Genomic DNA, 16,235 nt, shown 5'->3' with positions numbered 1-16,235 from the left:
AGTGCCCCGGGCAGAGTCCAGCCTAGCTCTGCCCGTCAAGAACGTCATGAAACTGGGCCTCAGCACTTCCTTGTCTCCCCAACCAGACGACACCCAGAAGTACAGCCGTGGACCGCCTTGCTCCCTTCACAGAGGTCCATGGCGGTGCCTGAGCTCAGGGAGGTCACGGCCAGTGAGCCAACTGTGTGGGCAGGGCTGGCAGTGGACAGAAGCACCACTCTGAGGAGACCCACGCTGTTTTCTTCCTTCCTTCTCCAGTTCTCCACTGTAAGCTGCTCTTTAAGTCCTTATGTAGCCAAGGTCAGCCTTGAACTCCTGACCCTCCTGCTTCTGTTCCCATATGCCAGATTATACACGTTAAGTCACTGTGTCCAGCTACCTTCCTTCCTTTCTTCTTCTTTCCCCCACCCAAGACAGGGTCTTACTATGTAACTCTGGCTGTCCTGGAACTCCCTCTCTAGACCAGGCTGGCCTTGAACTCACAGAGAACCACCCGCCTCCGCCTCCCAAATGCCAAGATTAAAGGCATGCGCCACTACACCTGGCCGTTCCTTTCTTAAATGTCATCTATCTATTATTTATGTTTGTGTGTATATATGTATGTGTGGGGGAGATGCACATACCATGGTGAGCTTGTGGAGGTCAGAGGACAACCTGTGGGAATCACTTTGTTTCCACCATGGGGGTCTCAGGGATCAAGTTTAGGTCATCAGATTTGGTGGTAAATGCCTTTTCCTACTGAGTCATCTTGCAGTCTTTCAGTCTTTTTTCTTAACAAGTGATTGTATTTCATTCATAATTTAAAAAAAAAAACCACCCAACACTGTTCTGATTCTTAAAAGTTATTACGGTTGTAGGGTGTTTGGCTCAGACTCAGTCCACTCAGCTAGCCAGGAGGGTGAGGCAGGAAGAGCAGGCTAAGCCCCGGCCAGCCTGGACTACAGAGTATGTCTGTGTATTAAAGGGCTAAATTAAATGAAACTAAAGCCCACACTCAGTGTCCTTCAGCCTGGTGGCACATGCCTGTAATCTCCACACCTGGACAGCGGAGGCAGGGGAGTGCTACATGTTTGAAGCTAGCCTGGACTACATATGGAGACCCTGTCTCAAAATAAAACACACGAAAACAAAATATGAGCTGGGTGTAGTATCAAACTCCTATAATTCCAGCACTTGGGAAACAGAGGCAGGAGGAGCATTGAGTTCAAGGCCAGCTTGGGCTGCATGAAGTTCTGTTCTAAACAACAACCAAATAAAGTGTCACAAAGGCCGAGACAGCACCTGTCACAGTCAGCTCCGTGAGTGCCGCCTTGCCTGTACTCTGCAAAGTGGAGTGACCCCACCTGCCTTGGGTTTGTTGGACTACAGAGGCTGAGGTGTGCCCATAGGCCAGAAAAACAGGCCAGAGGAAGAAGGTTCCTGTGTCTAAGCCCTCTCTCCCATGTCTAATCAAAAGTCAGCAGGAGGCTAGAAAGACAGCTCAGCCATGAGGAGCACAGACTGTCCTTCCTGAGGACCTGGTTCGATTCCCAGCACCCACACACAGGAGGTGCCTCACAACTGTTACTGCAGTTCCAGGAGATCCAATACCTTCTTCTGGCCTCCGTGGGTAACAAACACACACACACAGCACAGACATACACGCAGGCAAAACACACCACAAAATAAGTAAACCTCAGAAAATTTAATTAAGCAGCAACAACAGAACCCCTCTGTAGGTATGTGACTCCTCTGTAGGCATGCCTTGAGGAAAAGGGTGTTTCCCTATCTATGGTCAGGGACAAGTCCCCAGGATCCTCTCCGGTACTTTTGCTATAATTTTAGGGTGAAAGAGAAGAGGAAGGAAAGGAGCGAAGAAAGGAGGAAGAAAACAGGAGCAGAGGAAACCCCCCCCCCCCCCCCCGAGTTTGCCTTTGAGTCTGCTGCTCACTCACCCCTGCTGCCAGCCAGAGCTCGGGGAGCAGGACTCAACACTCCGATGGCTCCATCCCATCCCGCTGACTTTCTCTTGCCCTGCAACGCACATCCTCATGCCAGGGATTCCTAAGGGTCCAGCCAAGGGCACATCCCTGGAGGCTGGGCCAGCAGGAAATGCATGGCTGACCTTGGTGTCAGAGAACTCCGACAGTTGTTCACGGCAGCCTGAAACCTTCCTCACCAGCCTCCTCCTGAGGCCCGTCAGCGCCCTGGAGACGAGGCTTGAACTGTGAGAGGCATGGGGAGGGAGAAGACCCTGCTCCTGAATGAGACCCAGGCATGCTTGGGTCCTCTCCCAAGCCCACCCAGAGTGGGAGTCACAAGGAAAATTTTCCAGGCAACCAAGGGGCTCAGCTGAGTGAAGACCAGCTGGCTGTCACTGCCTTGTGGGGGGCCGTGTAGGGGCGTTGGCCAAGGACAGTGCTGGGGGCTGAGAGGGCGTGGTACAGGCCTGAGGACAGCTGTGTGGTCTCCCTGGCATCTAGTTTCTCTGAAATCAGACTCCAGTGGGCGATTTTAGAAATGAGCTTAGTTGGCCCGGGGACACCTTACTTGGCAGCGTGCTTGCCTGGCTGTATGAAGCCGTGGGTTCAGCTGGGATGGGGCTGGGTTGTTAGAATGCTCAGCATGCTTAGTTAGCACATAGAAAGCTCTGGGTTTGATTCCCAGCACTGAATAAATCAGACAGTAGTGCATGCCTGCAATTCCAGCATTCCAGAGTAGAGACAGGAGTTCAAGGTTGCGCTGGCAAGATACCTCAGTAGCAAAGATCCTTGCCACACAGCCTGATGACCTGATTCAATCCCCAGAACCCACATGACGGAGCTGAGAACTAACTCACACACGTTCCTTGGCTTCCTCACACACACTAAAGCATGAGAGTACACTAAATAAAGAAATAAATGTAATGTTAAAAAGGTAAATTACCAGCACTCAGGAGGCAGAGTCAGGCTGATCTCTGTGAGTTCGAGGCCAGCCTGGGCTACAGAGTGAGTTCCAGGAAAGGCGAAAAGCTACACAGAGAAAATTAAAAAAGAAAAAAAAAAAAAAGAAAGAAAAAGGTAAATTAATGCCTAACACTTTTAATTTCAGCACTAGGAAGCAGAGGCAGGAGGATCTCTGAGTCTGAAGCCTGTCTGCTCTACACAGAGAGTTCTAGGCCAGCCAGGGAACCATAGCAAGAGTCTGTTTCAATAGACAAAGAAAGAAAGAAAGAAATTTAAATTAATTATTAACGTTCAGGGTAATTATTGGCACTGTGACGAAGTCAGGGGCTAGCCTGGGATGCGTGAGTCTGAAAACAATCTCAGTGCTCCCTACGTCCCCTTGCTCCTTGCCTCTTGGTGTCAGAGCTGCTGTGCCTGGGTCCCAGGTCTCAGCTCTGGCCCTTCCCTCCAGGGCAAGGAGTAAGCGGGGACAAAGGGACAAGTCCTTGACGTCCACACTCTTGTCTTCCAGACCTGATTCCAGAGCTGTCTGCTTAAATTCCCTGAGTCTGTTTTTAACTTCTCTTCCTGGTCAACCCTCCTGAGGGAGCCACTGTGGTGAATGCTCAGGAGCCCAGGGGCTAGCCAAGAGTCAGCTGTTTGTAGGTAAGGCTGAGGGTGGGGCTGGCTCTGGGGGCTTTGAGCTGGGGTTTCTGTGAGCAACAGGGTCAGGCGGGTTGGGGAGGGGCAGATGCTCCAACTCTACTCTCTCTGCAGGCTTCTGACACCTCTTACCCCATAACCTCTCCTACAACATCACCCACATGAGTCAGTCAAGCCCACACAGCCTTGTCTGGGCCTTGACTTTAGAGACGAGCTCCCAAAATGGCTGGGCAGGCTCCACAGTAGGCCTTCAGCTGTTTCTTTGAGCTCCCAGGTGACCGAGGACTAGAGGGAGGGGGGCCCAGAGAAGACAGGTCTCTCCGCAGCTCGGGGATGCCTCCTCTTGGCAATGCCAGGTCTGTGTGACTCAGAGGGTAGGGTAACCCAGGGAGCTCTCACCGCCCTGGGCACCCCCAGACCTGTCCAGCCAGTTTGCTCATAGTTACCACGTGGGCATTTAATTTCTAATTTCTCATAAGCATCAGCCTGGGGATGACCGGATCAGATGGGGTGAGGAGAAGAGGTCACCCCAGAGAAGAGTACAATCTTTCGATCAGCAGCTGCTCGGGTTAGCTCTTGGAAGCGTAGGGCAGGCTCTGCCTTGAGCTGGGGCTCCGTCTCCCCAAGGACATTGGGACGAGATTGTTCTCCCAGAGGCCTATGGCAAAGACCCAGCTCTATTTGTTTTGAGCCCGGGTCTCTCTATGGATCCCTGGCTGTCCTAGAACTCACATAGGTCCTCCCTTTTCAGCCTAAAGTGCTGGGATTAAAGGTGTGGGCCACCAAGCCTGGCCTCTGTTGCTCTTGTTCAGGGCAGGCCTTCCCTTCCTTGGGTCTAACATTCTTTTTTATCATTGTTATCATCATTATTATTACATTTATTTATTTTGTGTGCAAATGCCATGCCCACAAATGAGCTCTCAAAAGTCTCCTTCCACCATGTGAGGTTCAGGGATTGATTCAGGCCATCTGTCAGGCTCCGCGGCAAGAGCCTTTATCCACCGAGTTCTCTCCCAGGCCCAGATCCCCATGTTCTTGTTCCCCGCCCCACACCAGGGAGTGAACCCAGCGTACTGTACATGCTAGACAAGTGCTGTTGCTGAGCCACACCCCAGCTCTTATTTATCTGTATTTGGAAACAAGGTCCTGCTACCTGTAGCCCAGACTGATCTCTAACTTTCAATCCTGCTCCCTTTGGCCCCGAGTAATGGGAATCCCAGCATGCACCACCACGCCGGCAGTACATTCTCATCCTGATGACAGCTGAGGTCCACCCACTTCGGCCTTCTGGTGGCTTTAAACCTCAGAAGCCCCCAGAATAGTGAGGTGGGCGGCCCTGGTGGCTAGAAAGCAAACCTCCCCCGTGAAGGCTGATCCCCAGGAAGCAGCCTGAGCTTGTGTAAGAGTTTACCATGCCCCTCCTGTACCATTATAGAGTGAGTCACTTAGCACAGAAAGTCACAGCCAGGGACACCTAGGACCATTCACAGTAACCCCACCATAGGGCAGGAATGAGAGGCCTGGAGAGAGTAAGTACCTGGCCCTCTGACACTCCACAACTCAAGGCAAGCAGAGCCCAGTCCGGTCAGCATGGAACCCAAGGGTCCGTTTCATGATTGGCCTTTGGTTATAGACACCTGAGGAAGTCTTTCTTTGAGGGAGGATATTGGAGGGCAACCTCTCTTTGAACACATCCCCTGGCTGGCTCTTGAAAGGTCCTGAAGATGAGGGGACATCCAGAAGACAGCCCAGGCAGAGCTCCAAGACCCTTGCTGGGCCTGGCACCTGTTTTCTCGGGTGATGCTGCTTGGTGACTCCCTCCCTGGCCTCCTGGCCTGAGTGGTGCCTTCTGCAGGGTAGGGAAGGGCCCAGGCCCTCAGAGGTTTACTGCATCGTCAGTCAGAAGGAGCAAGGCTCAGGTGCTGGCCCAGGGCCCCTCCCACACTGACACGGGCTGGGGGCCGGTGTGTCTGTCCGTGTGCGTGAGCCCGCACACATCTGAGGCACTGGAAGAAAGCCCAGAGCTATGGAAGGGGTCTGAGATCAGATAGGAGAAAATGAGCTGCTCAAAGGCCCTTCTCCCAGAGCAGGTGGTGAGCGAAGCCCGCAGCTCCTCCAGACCCGTAACCCGAAGCAGGCTCAGACTCTGAGAGCCGCAATCAGGCCAAGGGGTCTGAACTCAGCACACCAGAGGCAGGCTTCAGGGGCCTGAGAGTCCGCAGCTAAGACTCACCTCAGACCCTTTGAAGTCATTTCATTAAAGCCTCAAAGGGTCCAAGAGCCAAGAGGCCGCAGGACAGGGATCCAGGGGGCCAAGCCAGGGAGACGCTAGCCATTTGTGTCAAGGGTCCTGGAAGGGGAAGACAAAAGCGGCCTGGTAGGGCATGGAGGGAAGCTTGGGAGAGTCTGAGGGGCATTTGGCTGTAGGGGCTGAGTCTTGGCTCTACAGGACTATAAACAAGCCATTTCCTGTCTCAGGGCTACAGTCCCTGGAGCTGTAAGCTGGGGGTTTGTGGCGAGTGCTCTGGAGAGCGTGGCTCTGTTCACGTGTGTGATCTCTGGAATGGTGAACACAAAGTGGGTGGGACACAAGCAGCTCCACCCGCCATCCCTCACTTAACCGGCACTGAAGGAATGTGGTAAATGTCCCCTTCCTTCTGGGTTCAGTTCCTGGTCTGTGAAGGACACGCCCATGGACCTAATTGGGATTCACTTGTTGACTTGACGTGTGTCCTCTGTCCCATTCTCCATAGTGGGGCCATCCTGGTTTGTCCAGAAAGAATGCTGCCAGGGCAAGTCCCCAGGAGGCCCCCGTACGCCAGGCCTGAGCAACCCTCCAAGACTGAACCTGTCTTGAATCTTCCACCAGCCTCCCTAGGGTGGCCCTTATTGGGGCGCTGGGCGGTGGGGTGGGGGATAACAGCACGGAAGGCCCAGAGTGGGTGGGTGGGAGAAGATGGAGGAGACTGGAGGGGGCCTCACTGACCCTGCAGCCAGGGGTCTTGAAGTGACTGGGGAGGGGCCGGGACAACAGGAACCAGTCATGATTAAAGGACCAGTTCAGGGGCAGGCACGTCAGCAATCTCCCACACCACCATCCCCAGTATGTGCTGTGGGCCAGTGAGGGGACAGAATGGAACTCACATCTAGAAATAGGATGGCAGCATCATTTCATCACCATCTCTGGCTGCCACAGCCCTGACACACAGCTCTGTGAATCTTAGGGAACAATGTGGCCAGGATTCTTTGCTTTTTTTTTTTTTTTTTTTTCTCCTGTTTTTTTTTTTTTTTTTTTTTTTTTTTTTTTTTGACAGGGTTTCTCTGTGTAGCCCTGGCTGTCCTGGAACTCTCTCTATAGCCCAGGCTGGCCTCGAACTCAGAGATCTGCCTGCTTCTGCCTCCCGAGTGCTGGGATTAAAGGCCTGTGCCCCAACCTCCCCGATTTTAGTATCAATCTCGATGGGTCAGTTTGTTTGTTTTGAGACAGGGTCTCACTATGTAGTCCTGGCTGGTCTGGAACTGGTAGAGATCCCCCTGCCTCGGCCTCTTGAGTGCTGGGATTAAAGGCGTGTGCAACCACCGCCTGGCCTTTTTTGGTTTTTCGAGACAGGGTTTCTTTGACTGTCCTGGAACTTGCTCTATTTTGTTGTTATTGGTTTTGTTTTGTTTTGTTTTTTCTTGTGGTTGGAAGTGACAGTTCTGTATCTGTCTGTGAGCTGCTTTTGTTGTTGTTTTGTTTGGGGGACAAGAGCTCATGTAGCCCAGGCTAGCCTCAAACTCATTATATAGTTAAAGATGAACTTGAACTTCTCATCCTTCTTCCTCTACTTTGATCACGGGAAGGCTCAGACAGTCCTGGTTTGTTTGTTTGTTTGTTGTGATGCTGGGGACTGAGTCCAGGGCCTCATGTAAGCACTTTGCCAACTCAACTGTGGCTGCAGCCTCAGAGGTCACTTTTAAACAGAAAATAAGCAATCTGAAAGGCGTGGTCATTTGTTCATTGGTTATGATTTTATGAGGCAGGCTCTGACACAGCCCGGGTTTGCCTTTACTTGCTGTCTAGCCGAGGAGGACCTGGTTCCTTGGAGTTGAGGGACCTCCACATCCAGCTTTGTTGGTTTTCGTAGTGCTGGGACATGAGCCCAGGGTCATTTATTTCTTTTTAATTTTTGTTTGCTTTGTTTTCTGGGCCCTTTGAGCCAAGGTCCCCTGTAGCCCAGGCTTGTAGCCCAGGCTATCCTTGAACTCCTGATCCTCCTGCCTCCAGCAAGTGCTGGGATTACAGGCATGAGCCACCACATGGGGCACTTTCTTTTTACGTTTAATAAAGTCCTAGAAGTTTGAGACTCATGCATGAGACTTGCATTTCCTTTTGATTGAACAGCTGCAGAGAGCCCAGCAACTGTCCGGGCGTGGAACAGAACCATCTGTCCAGCGGTTCTTTTTTACATGCACGCATTTGTTTTGTGTGGGGAGAGGCAGCACACACCACGACCCGCGTGTGGAAGTCAGAGGGCTGCTCGTAGGAACTGGTTCTCTCCTTTCACTACGTGGGTTCTGGGGAATCGAACTTAAGCTGAAGTCGTCAGGCTTGGCAGCAAGCGCCTTTGCCTACTGAGCCATCCTGCCGGCACTCCTGAGTAGGTCTCTGGGGTTTCTTTTACTCATCAAAGAGCAAAATCCCAACTGTGGCCTTTAAGCTATTTGTTTGGGGCCCGGAGAGATGGCTCACTGCTCTGCCAGACTCAGGTTGATTCCCAGCATCCACACGGCCGCTCCTAAGTCCTAAGTGCCTGTAATTCCACCTCTAGGGGTTCTCATACCCTCTTCTGACCTCTGGTGTGCAAAACACCCATACAGATAAAAATACATACATATATATGTACATATACACACATATATGATATATACATATATATATAAAGTGTTTGTTTTACTGGGCAAAATTGTAATTCTAGCATTTAGGAGGCAGAGGCAGGAAAATCATTCAAGTTTCTGGATAGTAGGGGCTAGCAAGATCCGTCTTGGAACAAAAAAGATGCGAGTTTTTGGTCTCCTGTACTTTCATACACACAGACAAATCTGTCTCAAATGCTTTTCTCCCAAGTGTCACTGCTATGTATCCAATGAGGAAGTTCCTGTGCTGCTTCTTCCAGGAAGCCTTTCTTGACTACCCATTGTAAACACACTGGCTGCCTCTGGCTGGCTGATGCTCTAACAGGTGGCATCTCCTACAGTGGGCACAGAACGCCGCTGTGCCAACTACATCATGACTGCATTCAGGGCCTGGCAGGAAGCCAACGGCCATCAGTAAAAAATAACTCCTGCTGTGCATGGAGTGGTGCCCACCCCTGAGTGCCCGCCTCTCCCTAATCCCAGGCTTCCTGCTCTAAATCTCAGCCCCACCTCCTCCCAGCAGCCTCCCTGGGTTGGCATCAGGAAGGATGTAGGTAGACAGGGTGAGGCTGATGTCTGTGGTGGGCCAGGTAACCACCCAGAGTGGACTCGGAGCTCAGGCCTGGGCACTGAGCAAACTCACCAGGGGAAGAAAGGTCAGCAGGGGCCGGACTCGGGGCCGGGCTTTCAGCGTGGCTGTTCCGGATTCGCTCACAGTGTCGAATCTACTGTCTCCATAATAGATGCCATCTAAAGGACAGAGACGGGGACAGTGAGCTGGGGATCGGGGAAGGTGACTGCACCATCTGCAGATCCCGGGGGGAGCCAGACCTGCAGATGGAGGGGGGACCAGACCTGAAGATGGGGGGGGAACCAGACCTGCAGATCCCAGGGGGAGCCAGACCTGCAGATCCCTAGGGGAACCAGACCTGCAGATCCCAGGGGGAGCCAGATCTGCAGATCCCAGCGGGAGCCAGACCTGCAGATCCCTGGGGGAACCAGACCTGCAGATCCCATGGGGAACCAGACCTGCAAATCCCTGGGGGAACCAGACCTGCAGATCCCATGGGGAACCAGACCTGCAAATCCCTGGGGGAACCAGACCTGCAGATCCCTGGGGGAACCAGACCTGCTGGTCCCAGGGGAACCAGACCTTGGGGCTGCCGGCTTTGGCTCAGCAACACCCCTTTGACACAGAGAGATCCCATGGGTAGGGGGTGTGCTTGTGGGAATTCCAAGGTGGCACTGTGGAAGGGACTCGGGGTGTGTTCTTGGGGCGTTTGGGGCACGGCAGCTACCACTCTCCCGACACCTCCCACACACCCTTCTAACCCTCCAGAGCTTATCTCTCACACAAGAAAACAAGCCCTCTCCTCTCAAGTGTTTGCACTTCTAATCCTAACATGCAGATCAGAGGGCCCTACCTGCTGTCCCCTCTGGCCAGCACCCCCCTCCTGTACCCCTCTAGGTCAAGTGCTCTCCGGCCCAAACCACCACCAGTGTGTGCTGGTCTTGCTTCAAGGGTTAAAAACAAACAAAAACCAAACAAATAAACCCGCTCTGCCACTGCCTGTACATGTTGTTTAACCACCCCGGGTCTCAGTTTTTCCATCTGTACAATGGAAGTGATGGTGCCAACTTTATATAACAGCTCTGAGGTATAGATGTGGCCAGTCACAGTAGAGGGACTGAACAAAGGAGGTTTCCTCCCCCAAGGGAAGATGACACACGCTGGATCCTCCTCTTCCTCCAGACCCTGCTCGGGGCTGTGTCTACAGCCATGGACCTATGAAGAGCAATGTCCCTGTTTTCAAGCAGTCTCCCTCATGACCTTTGATATCATTGATCATTGATAAGAATTCACCATTTCCTCCCAGGTCCACACGTCAGTCACATCTACAGGCCTCCTGCTTTATGGGTCATAAGCACAGAAGGCCATCATCCTATTTAGCAGGCGGGAGGAAATGAGGGATCCTCTCCTCTCCATCCAGAGAGGAAAGAGGTCAGAATCCCCATTACATAAAGCCTGCTGTAATGGCGCACACCTTTAATCCCAGCACTCAGGAGGCAGAGGCAGGCGGAGTCCCAGGGCAGCCAAATTTTCAGTGATACCCTGTCCAAAATAAATAAATCTAAATAACAGAATCCTGTTGCCTGTTACATGGAAACAACAGGGATTGCTTTTCTCCTCACGCATTTTAGGAGGAACTCTCAAGAAAACCCAATAATTTATTCAAAAGAGATGAGTTAGGCTGGTGGGGCGGCTCACTGGTAAAGTGCGTTGCTTCCCAAGCCTGTCGACCTGAGTTCAAACCCCAGGACCCACATGATGGAGAGAAAGAACTCACTCTTGTAAACTCTCCTCTAATCTCCATGCACACGACCTGATGCACGCATGCAGGCACGCACGCACGCATGCACACACGTAAGAAAAAGAAAGAGAGAGACTCCTTATATAGCCCTGACCTGGAACTCAAAGAGACCCACCTGCTTCGCCTCCTGAGTGCTGGGATTAAAGGAGTGCGCCACCATGCCCAGCAAAAATAATCCTAAAAGAAAACAAGGGCAAAGCTAATAGGAAAGGGGCAGTGGCCGGACTGGCCGGCCTGTTCCAGCCCTCCTCCAGGGCATAAGGCCCAGTCCTGCTAAGTGAGGGACAGCGTCAGCGGAGGACTGTACAGCCACCATAAGCCAGGTCTCTCAAGAGCTCAAGGTCAAACTGTTTGCCAGACTCAAGGTCAAGGACCAGAACCCAACAGAACTCCAGGAGTCCACCCTTGTGGAGTTTCCTCTTAGAGTAGCTGAACTCTGCGGATCAGAGTAGAACACTGGAGTGGGCCTTCCTGAAAAGCAGCCCCCTCTTCAGGCCTGGCGGCGAGAGACAGGAGAGAGGAGAGGAAAGGACTGGGTGAAGGAGGCTTGACACCCAGGGACAGGCTCAGTCAGAAAGCCGGGTCTCTCTTCTTGGCTGTCTGCCCGCTGGAAGGGGCTGTGCGCCCAGAGGTTCTGGGAGTGCCGGGGGGCTGGGGAGGCAGGAGGGCCAGAAAGGGCAAGGGTCTGCACTCAGAGGGAGAAGCTTCCAGGGGAAAGGGAGAGGGCCTTCAGGAGTGTCCTGGGAGCCGGGCCTGAGAGTCTCGTGAGCAAGGTGTGAGTCTTAACTGCGCCACAGACAAACCTAGGGCTGGGAAGTTAGGCCAGTAGGTAAAGGCACTCGCTGAGAAGCCAGCCGACCTGAGGGAGAGAACTGACCCCTGCAACTGCCCCTTGCTCCACACATGGCATTGGGGACACACACACACACACACACACACCACTAAATCAAATGTAACTTTTAAAAGAAAGCCCAAAGAAATCATGGGCACACATCAGCATCACTGCTGCCGCCACCACCACCACCACCATCATCATCATCATCATCATCATCATCATCGCCACCGTCACTGATCCCCATTCCCTCTTCTTCTGTTAAGCGTTTAAAGCTTTGAGCCTGAATCACCTGCGCCCATGGGTGAGAGCCGTCAGGAGGGAGGGTGGCCTCTTGCTTTCTTGCAGGGTTCACTGTCAGGTGTCAGGGTTTACAGGGTCCCAGACAAACCTCCAGCACAAGCAATGTGGTGTCTCACGTGGCCTGGGGCTCAATGCCTCTCCAATAACAGGCAGGGTGGAGCGTGCGTGCGCGTGCTTCTGTGTGTGTGTTTAACCTGGGGGGTGCCTCGGGGAAGCTGAGGACTCACCACAAGCTGCTTATGGACTCTTGAGTCCTTTTTTCCTACCCTTTTCCCCAGAGGAGGAGCCCTTGGGATCTTCTGTATGTCTGTTTCCACAGAGTTCAGGTTGAAAGCCTTTTACTAAAATGCTTTTCATTCCCCAGGCCCAAATCTGGCAATGGATCTCCATGGTCATTGAGGTAGCTATTCTGGGGCAGTGACTTAGCTCATATTCTCTAAATCCTAGATCCGTACAAAGTAGCAAGAAAATTGATCAATCAATCAATAAGTAAATAAATAAATGTCTAACAAATATATATGTTTTGTTTTGTTTTTTTGAGACAGGATTTCCCTGTGTAGCTTTGGAGCCTGTCCTGGAACTCACTCTGTAGCCCAGGCTGGCCTTGAACTCAGAGATCCTCCTGCCTCTGCCTCCTGAGTGCTGGGATTAAAGGTGTGCACCACTGCCCGGCTAAGCTATTGATAGTATATATTAAGCATATACTGTGACCTCGGCACTTCTTTCTTCTTACGCTAGCTCAGGCGTATTCTTTATCTTGCACTCCAGGCAACTGAACCTGAGCCTTGTGTCTGCTAGGAAACCACTCTGCCTACCACTGAGCTAAACCCAGAGCCATAGGGAACCACACTCCAGGCTCTCAGGTCTCCTGTAGGGGGAAATACTGTTTCTAAAAAACCATTTTGAAATGTGTTAGTGTGTCCATGTTCTTACGCATCCGTGAGGGAGCCACAGTGTGCCTGCGGAGACCTTCCGTCTTCACGTGGGTTCTGGGGACTGAATGCACGCACAGCAGCGTCCTTCCGTCTTCATATGGGTTCTGGGGACTGAATGCATGCACAGCAGCCCCCTTCCGTCTTCACGTGGGTTCTGGGGACTGAATGCACACACAGCAGCGTCCTTCCGTCTTCGCGTGGGTTCTGGAGACTGAATGCACGCACAGCAGCCCCCTTCCGTCTTTGCATGGGTTCTGGGGACTGAATGCACACACAGCAGCGCCCTTCCGTCTTCATGTGGGTTCTGGGGACTGAATGCACGCACAACAGCGTCCTTCCGTCTTTGCATGGGTTCTGGGGACTGAATGCACGCACAGCAGCGCCCTTCCGTCTTCATGTGGGTTCTGGGGACTGAATGCACGCACAGCAGCGTCCTTCCGTCTTTGCATGGGTTCTGGGTACTGAATGCACGCACAGCAGCGCCCTTCCGTCTTCATGTGGGTTCTGGGGACTGAACGCACGCACAGGAGTGCCCTTCCATCTTCGCGTGGGTTCTGGGGACTAAATGCACGCACAGCAGCCCCCTTGCCCACTGAACCATCTTCTGCGCTCCTTTCTTTTGAGACGGGGTTTCTCTGTGAAACCCTGCCTGTCCTGGAACTCACTCGTTAGACCAGGCTGGCCTTGATCCCAGAGATCTGCCTCCCTCACTGAGTCATCTTGCCACCCAGGGGAACTACTTGAAAGGGTCTTAATTTTGAGAAGGACCCTGAAGCTGGAAGAGGTTATATGCTCATAGTTACCACAGCTGGTGAACAAGAGGGGCCATACTCAAGGGCCAGCAACATGCCTCTAGAATCTGACCCCTCCGGTCACAGCCAGCATAACAGGGAAGAACTCAGAGTTTGGGGGTCTCCTGTAGTCAGTGTAGTCCATGGGGAGGCAAAAGGACCCAGGACCTAGGAGGTATATCCAGGTTCACAGCTCAGCTCCTCTAGGCAATACCTATGAATTTCCGGCACTTTCTCAGGCTCAGTTTCTCCACCTGTAACGTGGGGATAATGATTCCTACCTTGTAGGAAGCATTCCAAGCTCATGGCAGTGAAGCCATCAGGGGTAAGAAAAGGGACAGAGAGTCCCAAATTGCCAGGAGCCCCTGGTGACCTCCAGAGCACTGGCCACAGATCTACTGGATTTCAGGGACTTAGGAAGACTGGGGTCATACCTTAGGGGACTTATGGCTTTGATCCAGAGTAACCTGGAATCCCCAAACATACCTCCCCTTGCTTCTATCACACGGCAGATGCGCAGTGGGGGTCTGTATAGTGGAGTGGGAAGGTTGGGACTTCCAGTCTACCACTACTGGAGATCACCTGCTTTCCAGGGCAGCAACAAGGGGTGGCCATGTGAACGTAGCCCACAAATGACATTAATGAGGCCCTTCCTTACTAATTAGCAGGTTCACATGACAGGAACCTGAAAAGGCCAGTTTGTCCCAGCAAGCCCTAGCAGGTCTGACCTAAGCACCAGAGGGAGGCCTTTGTCCAAGGGCAGAGGGGACGGAACTGGGGCGGAAGAGAGGTAGGGCAGGGGAGGTGACAAAAATTGATGAGCAGCCCAAAGCACACCAGTCTAGCACAGGGACCGAAGAGGACACCGATTCAGGAGAGGTAGCCCTCCACTCTCTAGGGAAGGCTTGGGTCTCAGCCCAGAGCAGTTGGATGGCCTCACCTGGAACTTGCTAGAAACGTGAACCTCTCCCATTCCAAACCTGTCACATCAGGAACTGATCTCGACAAGAGCCCTTGTGATCAGGTGCACTCTGATGCCTAGGCCCTCAACACACCGAGGAGTCTTGACACAGGAAGATATAGATGGGTTTTACGAGCTCGGGTCTGGGGACTAACAGTGAAGCTATTACTCAGGTCAGGGGTGTGTTCCACAGCAGAGCACTTGCCTAACATGAGTCAGGCTTGGAGTCCTATCGCTGAGACCTTAGAAGAAAGAAAAAACGCTATGATCATTGTTAACTTATGGGCTACATATAGCTGTCTGCAGGGTCAAGGAGGGGCCTGCTTTCTGGAGTTAGCTACAGCAGAAAGAGGTGCTTATATAATGGGGCCACGGTGAGGGTGAGAGAGACAGGGAGAGGGTGCATGTATGTCTGGTGTGGGGTGGGTGGGTGTGTGCAAGTGTGTGCTGAACCAGGAAGCCACAGCCCATCTTAAAAGTGCGTCCCCAGGCTGTGTTTACTCTAGGTGATAGAGTGTAAACAAGATTCCTTCACACCCCAGCAAAGCACAAGAGTCAGCTTTCTACAAGCCGGTGATAGCCCAGCCCTGACTGGACAGAGGCGCTCAGCTCTGGGAGGGTCCTGGCTTGCTACCCTTTAGCCTGGCCTGGCATGCAAAGTGCATGGGGCGAGGGAGAGCCTCAGGAATAAGGATGCTAGAACCAGCCGCCATCACAGGGAACGCTGATAAGGAGCCAGCCACAGTTCACCACACACTTATTTCCAGCCTGCTGGATACCCTGCAGGGGTCTTCGGGAGAAAGCTCAGCTCCAGCAGGGGAAGGAAATCCCAAGAATTCTCAGAGGATCTGGTGCAAAGAACCACCTGGGAATGAGGCACGCTGGGAATGCTAGTCCAGCTCCTGGGCCTGAGGAATCTGCCTCAGATGAGGGTCTGGCGTGGTTGTGCAGGGCAGGCATTGTTCACCTACTAGAACGGGGCAGGAGAGCCCCCAGCTTCCCATTGCTGGCACGGGGAGGATCAGCAGCTGGGAAGGAACCTCGGATGAGATGAGCTAAGAGGCCACTGAGAAGTAGAGCATCAGGAAACATGGGCAGCTTGCTAGGCTGCTCCAGCAGCTGCTTTTGTGGCCCAGTCTCTTATCAAAAGAGACAACAAAGATCTGTGAAGATTCAAATCTGTTTTCTCCAGTACTTAAGAGACAATTGCACGGCCCTTTGAAGCTCTTGTTTGGGAGGCAGAAGGCTTAATTAGGATTGTGACTGCATTCAGTAAGGCTGTAATCAGCAGATACCCGGTCTAGAAAAATTTACCCATCACTACCTGTGCCTGTTTGCATTTTATCCAAACCCAGCCTACCCTTGAGCAAACAGACCGGGACCTGGGACGTGGCTGTAGCCACATACCAGGCCGCCTCAGTTCCTTCACATACCTAGACATGGATTTCTGGTTCCCACCCCTTCATCCACCGCCTGTCCCCCAGCACTGAAAACCGGGCAGATGCCACAGTCTCAGGGGCCTTTAGACCAGCAATGCCCCACCCCCTCGAAACCTCGGGGTGCCTCTTCATGCCTATTT

General features: G+C 52.6%; 1 protein-coding gene across 1 annotated transcript in view; it reads right to left on the bottom strand.

Moving 5' to 3' along the window:
- Window positions 1-16,235, bottom strand: part of C16_21H6orf132 (chromosome 16_21 C6orf132 homolog) — a 32,551-nt gene that overhangs the window by 13,213 nt on the left and 3,103 nt on the right. The window contains exon 2 of the mRNA XM_059281828.1: window positions 9,106-9,212. Within this exon, the coding sequence (XP_059137811.1) occupies window positions 9,106-9,212 (107 nt within the window). The remainder of the gene's footprint in view (window positions 1-9,105; window positions 9,213-16,235) is intronic.

This window comes from Peromyscus eremicus, chromosome 16_21 (assembly GCF_949786415.1).
Source record: "Peromyscus eremicus chromosome 16_21, PerEre_H2_v1, whole genome shotgun sequence".
Classification (NCBI taxonomy): Eukaryota; Metazoa; Chordata; class Mammalia; order Rodentia; family Cricetidae; genus Peromyscus; species Peromyscus eremicus.
This window is presented reverse-complemented; position numbering and strand designations above follow the sequence as displayed.